The sequence below is a fragment of the Myxine glutinosa genome, chromosome 1, assembly GCF_964187855.1.
Source record: "Myxine glutinosa chromosome 1, kmMyxGlut1.1, whole genome shotgun sequence".
Lineage (NCBI taxonomy): Eukaryota > Metazoa > Chordata > Myxini > Myxiniformes > Myxinidae > Myxine > Myxine glutinosa.
The window spans coordinates 273,080,067-273,089,947 of record NC_136261.1 but is presented as its reverse complement, the minus strand read 5'-3'; the positions used below and the strand labels follow the sequence as shown (position 1 = coordinate 273,089,947).

Sequence of the window (9,881 nt, the reverse complement as noted above, 5' to 3'; positions counted from 1 at the left end):
CACAGCCATGCAATCTCCATAGACAAACATTGACAGTAGAATGGGCCGTACTGAAGAGCTCAGTCACTTTCAACGTGGCACCGTCATAGGATGCCACCTTTCCAATAAGTCATTTAGTCAAATTTCTGCCCTGCTGGAGATGCCCCGGTCAACTGTAAGTGCTGTTATTGTGAAGTTGAAACGTCTAGGAGCAACAACAGCTCAACCACAAAGTGGTAGGCCACACAAGCTCACAGAACGGGACCGCTGAGTGCTGAAGCGCGTAAAAATCGTCTGTCCTCAGTTGCAACACTCACTACCGAGTTCTAAACTGCCTCTGGAAGCAGCGTCAGCACAACAACTGTTCATCGGGAGCTTCATGAAATGTGTTTGCATGGCCGAGCAGCCGCACACAAGCCTAAGATCACCATGCGCAATGCCAAGCATCGGCTGGAGTGGTGTAAAGCTCGCCGCCATTGGACTCTGGAGCAGTGGAAACAAGTTCTCTGGAGTGATTAGTCAGGTTCACGATGTTTTTTCGTTCAAAAATTTTGGAGATTAGCAAAACTATACATTTTTGGAATATTCAGAGCATGAGGAATCCAAAAATTAATGTTGGCATTTGCGTAGACACCTTTGCGAAAATGACACTCAGGACAGTGATGAAGATCTGTAAAAGCATATTCCTGAACGGTATATACCTAGTAGATCCTGTGTATAGGACTTATAGTTCAATGTGATACTAACAAGGCTGCTTTCTTGCTTTAGAAACCCATACCTATAACTTCAAAGGACTTGCAATATCATGTATTATGTAATACAGTTATATCACAAATATAAAGACAATGGTTTTCAATTACCTTTGTTTGTTGCTTTTCTATAATCCTGAGCACTATTTTGAGGCCTTTATTGGATTCCTTGACCCAGAAAACATAGGATTAGCATATTTAATTACGTTTCTAGGTTGACTAGAAGCCGAGATAGCGCAAAATATGTATTTTATGGCGGCCATTTTGAAAATCCAAAATGGCGGCCATGCAGGTGTCTGTGCAAATGCCAACATTGATTTTCGGATTCTCCATGCTCTGATGATTCCAAAAATGTATAGGTTTGCTTAATCTCCCAAAATTTTGAACGAAATTATATTTGTTAACATAGTGAACCTGTCTAGATGAATCACGCTTCACCATCTAGCAGTCCAACGGACAAATCTGGGTTTGGCAGATGCCAGGAGAGCACTACCTGCCCAAATGCATAGTGCCAACTGTAAAGTTTGGTGGAGGAGGAATAATGGTCTGGAGCTGTTTTTCATGGTCTGGTCTAGGCCCCTTAATTCCAGTGAAGGAAAATCTTAACGCAACAGCATACAATAACATTATAGATTATTGTGTGCTTCCAACTTTGTGGCAACGGTTTCGGGAAGGCTCTTTCCTGTTTCAGCATGACAATGCCCCCATACACAAAGCGAAGTCCATACAGAAATGGCTTGTCGAGATCGGTGTGGAAGAATTTGACTGGCCTGCACAGAGCCCTGAGCTCAACCCCATCGAACACCTTTCGGATGAATTGGAATGCCGACTGCAAGCCAGGCCTAATCGCCCAACATCAGTGCCCGACCTCACTAATGCTCTTGTAGCTGAATGGAAGCAAATCCCCGCAGCAATGTTCCAACATCCAGTGAAAAGCCTTCCCAGAAGAGTGGAGGCTGTTATAGCAGCAAAGGGGGGGACCAACTCCATAGTAATGCCCATGATTTTGGATTGAGATGTGTGATGTTTGGGTGTCCACATACTTTTGGTAATGTAGTGTGTATATATATATATATGTATATATATGTATATATAAATAACTTGAAGTAAAGTGTTGGTTTATACAAAGCAATACAAGCATTTTCTCAACACAATGTATGTTTAACAGGATATTCGTCTTTGTCAAGTCTTGTTTGTTGGTCTGCATTGGCCAAAAAGAAAAACTATGGATTTAATCAGCAAAAAGTTGATGAGTTTCCTTACCATGCTTTTTCTCTGAAAAATCACTAACGCTCTCAATGTCAACCACCTCGTTTCCCAATGTGGTAATCATGCTCATCAATTTTTGTTTCATAAAAACCATTATATGTATTTAGTTAATCATCCCAAAAACTTACATGCTTGTTCTTTTGTTGACACTGGAAGTGAGGGTTCACTGGGCTCCCCAAGGCCAGCTTTGTTTTCTGCAATCACTCGGAACACGTATTCATTGTTCTCAAGTAAACCGGATGCCTTGTATCTCAAGTCGGTGATAGGAGACTTTGTTGCTCTAACCCAGCGCATGCCTTTCTTTTCTCTTCGCTCTACCATAAACCCTGTGATCTCACTGCCACCATCATGCACTGGTCTCTTCCAGCAAATGGCCACACTGTTCTTCGTAATGTTAGTAGGGTCCGGTCTGCTTGGTGGACCAGGTGGACCTGTAATAAATATTCAGCAATTAATATTCTGAACAATGCACTTTCCACATCTTAAAAAAAAAAGATTGATGCCGACAACCTAGTGTTTACAGAATACAATTAAACAGCAACTTACCATATCTATTAACCATTCTTGCAGGCTCTGATTGCACGGGTTCACCAACACCATACTGATTCACTGCAGACACTTTGAAGATGTATTCATTGCCTTGGATGAGCTTGGTTGCCGTATGACTGCACGTTTCCACGCCTTCGGCCAGCAGAGTCCATAGCAGTCGGCTTGTTTCCCGTTTCTCAATATTATAGGACTTAATCGGGGAACCTCCATCTTCCAAAGGCGGTGTCCAGGTAAGCGTCACCTTCTCAGCTGATAGGTTACTTAAATCAACTGGTCCTGGTGGTCCAGGTATGTCTAATACCTTGACATTGACATGTTCTTCCTTCGTGCCAAAAGGATTGCTTGCTGTGAGTGTGTACTCACCAGAATCCTTGCGAGTTGTGTACTTTACATGCAAAGCAGAAGACGTTGGAGTAGTGTTAATAGTGACAATGTCTGAAGGCTTGAAATCCTTTCCGGCCTTAGACCATGATGAAGTAGGTGATGGCTTTCCAGTAATCGATATAGCTGTCACGGTCACTGTCTCTCCAGCCTTTACAACAAGTCCATCCTTTATAGTTGGATCAATGACAATTGCTGGTGACTCTGTAATGTAAAGTAGAAGAGTTAAATTTTTATCAGGAAAACAAAAGGAGCATGCTTGTCACTTAGATTTTGCTATATTTTGGTTTTGTGACATTGGTTAAATGACGAGTCAAAAGTGCAGAAATTAAAAATTGATGGGCAATTTTTTTTTTTGCCATTATTAGCAATAGCTGTTATTACTTTTTTGAGCTTTGAAATTTCGTACTTTGTGAATTGAGGCCCTCACCATTTATTTGTTTTTCTTTGGCATGGCAAGCTCTAGCGGTTCCTTCTTCTTCTTGTCATACTTAATCAAATTCATCCTCCCCATACAACCTCACCCCCTCATATATTTTGTTTTGAAATCTCTATTCTTAGGTATGAGACAAATACCTTCAAATATTTTGTTAACCAATATACTCTCTTTCTTCTAGCAGTTCTCAATCTACAATAATAGTGCTTGCAGCGAAATGATAATTTGAGTTTAATGCCAATGAGTTTAAAACCAAGACAGACAGATGTGTCTGTCTTGGTTGCGAGTTATTTTAAACAATTTATTGGCACTTCATGGCACAACTGTTTTCCTTCCCCACTACTCCCCCTTCCTTACACTCCACCCTTTTTCATTGATAAGAGTTATGCATGAAAACAGCAGGGTAAAGGACAGGAGTTGTCATCCTGATGTGGATGGCGTTACATCCTGCGATGGCAACCAAAATATTTCACTGTTTAAGAAAACAGGTCATATGTCATCTATCTGCATTCCCAACTACCTAAACCTTTTTTGAGGTCTTGCACATTCCAATGACAGAGACAACCTTTACCCTCCCACACTTGCACGGGCTTGCTCAATGTATGGCTTTTATCCTTTCATGCTGAACTAATGATGAACTACTATATACCCAAAACATTAATATTAAATCTGAGCTTATTCATTGTATGTTTTGTCAAATTAAACCATACTAATTTGTACGTTATGTAAATGAAAATGCCCAGACATTTTCAAACTAACGATGTCGACATATTTATTTCATGATATTCAGGTAAAAGCAACGGCGAATGTTTTCCAACTTGGAAGATAGAAGCAACCAGCGTACCATATTCATCTCTGCAGTGGATGGCTCCAGTTGATTCAGAAGGAGGGCTCACAGCACCAGCTGCATTCTTTGCCTTGATACGGAACTCATATTTGCAACCTTCAAAAAGGTCTGTGACAGTGTAAGCGCATTCTTGCACATTTGTAAGGTTTGCTTTAATCCACGTTTTTGCTGGGAGATCACGCTTCTCAATAATATAGCCTGTGATCCTATGACCTCCATCATACTGCGGTTCTGTCCAAAGCAGTGTACAGCTGTTCCTTGTGAGGTCAATCACCTCAGGCTTTCCTGGTGGATCTGAATGAGTAAAAAAAGATTTTGTCTAAAATTAATGGATACGGTATTCCAAAGAAACAATGGCTTTTATAATAATGATTGAACACCCTATTGTAGTTAGGCTGTTATAGAACGATAGGAAGCCATGATTAATATGTACTAGCCCAATAAATATTATTCAACTACAACATATTGTTTGCCCACAAAATTATCATAGCCTATAAGACAGTGTTGTCTGTCAAATTTACGGTTTTTAACGTCTATACTCTCAATGCAAATCAAACGTCAGACTGATTGTTGTTATAAGAGCAAGTAAATTCAGACAATACTTTCAAGCCTTACTGACATTCATATAATTGACTTTATTTAATGTAAAAGTGTCGTGGTCAACTTTGTCTTACCAATTTGATCAATGGCAGTTACTGCCTCAGTTGGCAAACTTGGTCTTCCAACTCCAGCAAGGTTGATGGCCATGACTCGGAATTCGTATTCCAGGCCCTCTGTGAGTCCTGGAACTCGGAACTCCATTATTTTCAGGGGAGTCTTGTTCGCCCTCTTCCACATGATACTATTTTTTTCCTTGAACTCCACATGATATCCTGAACATTATAGCAAATAAAATGCATTAAAAGAATCACAAGAGAACAATTCATATTATAGGAAAACATCAAGAGGTTAAGTTTTAAGTACATCAAGAAGTTAAGTTTTAAATACATCAATAAGTTACAGTTAAGTTTAAACATCAAAAAGTACATTACCTGTAATAGGTGATCCACCAGTTCTCTTTGGATCAGACCAAACCAAGGACACAGAGTCATGTTTCACATCAGTAATTTGAGGAATTGGAGGAGCATCTGGCACATCTGCATCCAAAGAAATGATCATTACTTGATTGGTATTTGAATGTGCAAATAAATATGAACAATTTACTTTTGCAAACATTCAATCTTGAGAAAGTTGTTCACAGTAAAGTTAAAAGAAAAAAATGCACGAAAGCAAGCACATACCAAAGGGATGTTTGGCAATGACAGGGTCTGACTTTATATTTTCTCCAACACCATACTTGTTTTCAGCTGATATCCTGAAATGGTACTCAGCACCTTCAGTGAGTCTGCCGATTCTGAATTTGGTTTTTTGCACTGCTGAAGCACATATAATCCATTTATTTGTAGTTGAGTCACACTTTTCCAGTACATAGTTGGTGATCTCTGAGCCACCATTATCCTTCGGTGGGGCCCATTTCAGAGTCAATGCGTCTGCCGTGATATTTTCAAATTGTATCGGTGCAGTTGGTGGACCAGGTTTTCCCACAACCTTCAGTGTTACATTTGCCATTTTCGTTCCAGCAACATTCTTGAGAGCTATGGTGTAGACAGCTGCATCTGATTTATGGCAATCACTAGCAGAAAGAATGGTGTTTAGAGCTGTAGAGTCCACTGAGATACGCATGCTCTCAAATTCCTCAAGGCCTTCTCCCTTCTTCCAAGAGACAGAGGGTGTAGGCTTTCCAGATATGGGGATTTTAAGGCGGAATGAGCTTCCTTCTTTGGCAATATATGTTCGATCAAGAAGATCCCTGAGATCAATGTCAGGGGCAACTGCACACATAAGAGTACAAAAAGGAGATTACATATAAGTGAAATAATAGTGGAAAACATATATGTATGGAAATTATTTGCACAAACGTATTTCACAAATGGCTTACCAATATCATCTTTGGCGACTATTGTGATCTCTTTTGGAACACTAAAACCAGAATCATTCTTTGCTCGCACACGGAATGTGTATTCCTTGTCCTTCTCAAGATCCCTCACTGCATGCGTCAGGTTCTTGCTGTGCATCAGCTCTTTCCATTTGTTCTCTCCATTTTGCCGTTCAACCACATAGGCCGTTATTCGACTTCCACCATCACTCAGTGGCTTTTTCCACGTCAAGGTGCAATAATATTTTGTGACAACAGCAGCTTTCAGGTCAACTACGGGCCCTGGTTCCTCTGAAAATGGGTCAAGAAAGGTTAAAGTTGGACTACTACTTATTTATGAGTACATTGCCAAATAATGCTTATAAAACTGGTCACGACTGATGTGAAACTTATGAAGAAGTAAATGACAAAGCATGGGTGATTTACATTGTGTGCTAGTGATCATAAGGCAAAGGTCGTATTAAAGTGAGTGAAGGTAAAGAGGAAAGTACATTGTGAGTCAAAGTAAAGCATATTAAAGGCAGACATAAGCTGTTCATACCTGAAGCCCTGACAACATCTTGGGTGTCACATGGTTCACCGATTCCATATTCATTCTCTGCCATAACCCTGAAGAAGAAGGATCGCCCTTCCTCAAGGTTGTGAATTTTAAATGATGTTTTTGGACAATCGGTGCTCACTGTTGACCAAGATTTACGTTCTGCATCACGTTTTTCCACAATGTAGTTTATTATGGGACTGCCTCCATCCACAATAGGTGGATTCCATGCAATAGATGCAGCCTCTTTGGAGGTTTCCTTTACAATGAGGTTAACAGGTGGGCCTGGTGTATCTGAAAGAAGAAATATATAATGCTTTAATGTTTGCCAATGTGTTGCCTTCCACTGCCTGTTACATTGCTCTTCAATGAGCTGAGACTTTGTGCACAAAAAGCTTTAGGCTGATGCTAATCAGAAACAAATTATGTTTAGATACCGGTACATCATGACGATGACAGTAAAACATCAATAACAATAATAATACAAATAATAATACTAATAATAACATTTTATGCCCCCAAAATGCCTTATTGGCTTACCCGAATGAAAAAAACACCAGGTAATACTATTCTCACATCATCATATATTCGACCACATTGTACACCATACATTGTATTATGAATGAGGAGGTTAGGTGGCATTGCGTTTAGTATGTGAAAGTAATGCTTTTAAAAGTAATGCTTTTAGTTTTAGTTTTGTCAGGAAAAAGGGCTGAAATACAAACACAGATACGCAATTTATAATGTGACATCACATCACATGTAGCAAGATATGAATAAAAATAGCCCTGAGTGGGCTGACAATCATCTCTTGAGGTTGTAGTTGAGACCTCTGCTGATTTTGGGGGAGCCCCCATGTGTGTCACCCTCACCTGAAATCAAAAAATACAAGACTGAGCGATCCTGAAGACCATCGAGTAGAAAGAAGGACTGTATCAGGTTTAGGTTGGTAAATAAGGGATGAGTAGGGATCCAAAGTTTCAGGGGGTAACCCTTGGGCTCTTGACAAAGGCTAGTGGAGGCCTAGTGCATGCCAGGTTGCTGGCCGAAACGTTGAGTTAAGACAAAACTATAGGTTGAAGAACTATAAAATGAATTTATAGGGGAGGGGTAACCCCCCCCCCCCAATCCGAAACCGAAAAATCGAAGCCTGAGCAATTGTGCGAGTTACTGTCTTGTATTCATGTTTTCAGTGTCAAGTTTCAGAACAATTTGCCTGGTAGTCAGGGAGGAGCAGCAAAAATAGCAAAAAGGTAACGGACGACGGGACGGAAGGACATCTGGACATCACGACCCATTTTATAATGTCATCTCTTTGAGAATCGAGATGAGATGACTGAAAAAGACTGGTGATATAAGATGTGACCAAAGGGGAAATTCATCATTCCTCCTGTTTATAATGACAAATAACTTTGAATATTCCACCATTTTATAATCTATAATTCCACCTTTATACATTTGTGTTAGTGTTTTTTGCTCATGTCTGTAAATATAATGATTCACAACTTATACTTCATAGATGAGTACAAAAGGAAATTAAAAAAAGAGGAGGGAAATTCTCACCTAGTACTTTCACATTGATGGAATATGATTTTTTCCCACATGCATTCTCTACAGTCAGGATGTATTTTCCAGCATCATATCTATTCACATTTTCACATCGGAGCCATGTATCAAAATCAGAAGACGTGATTTCCATCCCCAAACGATCTTTGATGTTAGCATTAGCCTTTGCCCAGCTGATCTTCGGGGTTGGCCTTCCTCTTATGGGAACGTACACTCGCATGGTGACCCCAGCACGCAGAACCAGGACCTTCCTGAGGTCAGCATCAAGTTCTGCCTCAGCGGGGACTGTAACAAATTAAGAAAAAAACAAGACATTATGCTACATTCTCTGTTATTGTTGCTTTCAAAGACTACAGTTTCACTAGAATTCACTGGAATTTTCACTAGAATTTCACTTATTAGTGAATTGCATTTTCAATCTGTACTGGGAAAAATCTAGCTCAAGACCCATTTTTTGCATTTTCTTTTTTGCATTTTTGCATTTGTGCATTTTCAATCACAGCAGAGAATGATTTAAAATATTATCCTGTAATATTTTCACACAATAATGTGCATTGTTGGTAAATCGATGCACAAAAAAGAGACAAAACACACAAAGGTGAATATTGCTTTCGATTTTTTTTTACTTCACAATGGTTTAGGAAGTTAGTTAACAAAATGTATTTTATATGATTAGCAGACTTACTAAGAATATCCTTTGCCTCATGTTTGTCTGGCACCTTGCTCGGCTCACTCTCTCCAATCTTGTTGATAGATGTAATACGGAACTCATATTCAATATTCTCGAATAGGTTAGTGACGACAAACTTTGTGGCTTGCACATTTTTTGCCAAGTTGCACTTTATCCAATGTTCTCCTTCAGCTCGCTTATATTCAATAACATAGCCGATGATTGGACTGCCACCATCATAGGCCGGCTTACTCCAGGACAATGATATTGTATTTCTGGTGGAGTCGACCACCTTTGGAAAGGCGGGTGGTCCTGGTGGATCTGTAATATTTTGAAAAAAAAAAACGTACGTGAATCACAATATAATTCACATTTAAATAATTTGTTTAAAATTTTTTTATGGTGCTAAAATATGCTTAAATGTTTATATTTTAATAAGTAGCCAGAGTATTATTCTGTATTAAAAACTTACACAAAGGTTCCGTTGCAATGGCTGGCTTCGATGGCTCACTCGGTTTTCCTGGCCCAGCTTTATTGTAGGCCGTCACACGGAACTCATATTCTGTGCCTTCCAAAAGCTGGTCAGCTTTCACAGTTCTCTGTAACACAGGCTTGCGGGTCACCTTGGACCATGGAACAACTTTTGTATCACGTTTCTCAAGGATGTAGCCAGTGATAGTTGAACCGCCATCCGATTCTGGAGGCTTCCAGCTGACGGTCATGTGTTCTTTGGTGATGTTGCTCAGGATTGGAGGATCGCATTTACCAGGTACATCTATGAAAATAATAAAACAGAAGTTGGATTAAATAATATATTGGCAATGGGACTTGCTGGCATTTATTTTCAAAGCAAAGAAAAACACTGTGAATGAAATTGCCTTTGAATGATGTGAATGTAAGACCTATGTAACTCATAACTGAA

At 39.6% G+C, this 9,881-nt stretch overlaps 1 protein-coding gene across 1 annotated transcript in view; it reads right to left on the bottom strand.

Annotated features, from left to right (window-relative positions):
* TTN (titin) overlaps positions 1 to 9,881 on the bottom strand; it is a 501,281-nt gene that overhangs the window by 55,459 nt on the left and 435,941 nt on the right. Inside the window, exons 338-348 of the mRNA XM_078776713.1 lie at positions 9,432 to 9,734; positions 8,975 to 9,280; positions 8,287 to 8,574; positions 6,727 to 7,017; positions 6,189 to 6,476; positions 5,491 to 6,081; positions 5,242 to 5,346; positions 4,885 to 5,082; positions 4,208 to 4,504; positions 2,544 to 3,131; positions 2,126 to 2,428 (exon numbers count right to left, since the gene is read on the bottom strand). Of these exons, the coding sequence (XP_078632839.1) occupies positions 2,126 to 2,428; positions 2,544 to 3,131; positions 4,208 to 4,504; positions 4,885 to 5,082; positions 5,242 to 5,346; positions 5,491 to 6,081; positions 6,189 to 6,476; positions 6,727 to 7,017; positions 8,287 to 8,574; positions 8,975 to 9,280; positions 9,432 to 9,734 (3,558 nt within the window). The remainder of the gene's footprint in view (positions 1 to 2,125; positions 2,429 to 2,543; positions 3,132 to 4,207; positions 4,505 to 4,884; positions 5,083 to 5,241; positions 5,347 to 5,490; positions 6,082 to 6,188; positions 6,477 to 6,726; positions 7,018 to 8,286; positions 8,575 to 8,974; positions 9,281 to 9,431; positions 9,735 to 9,881) is intronic.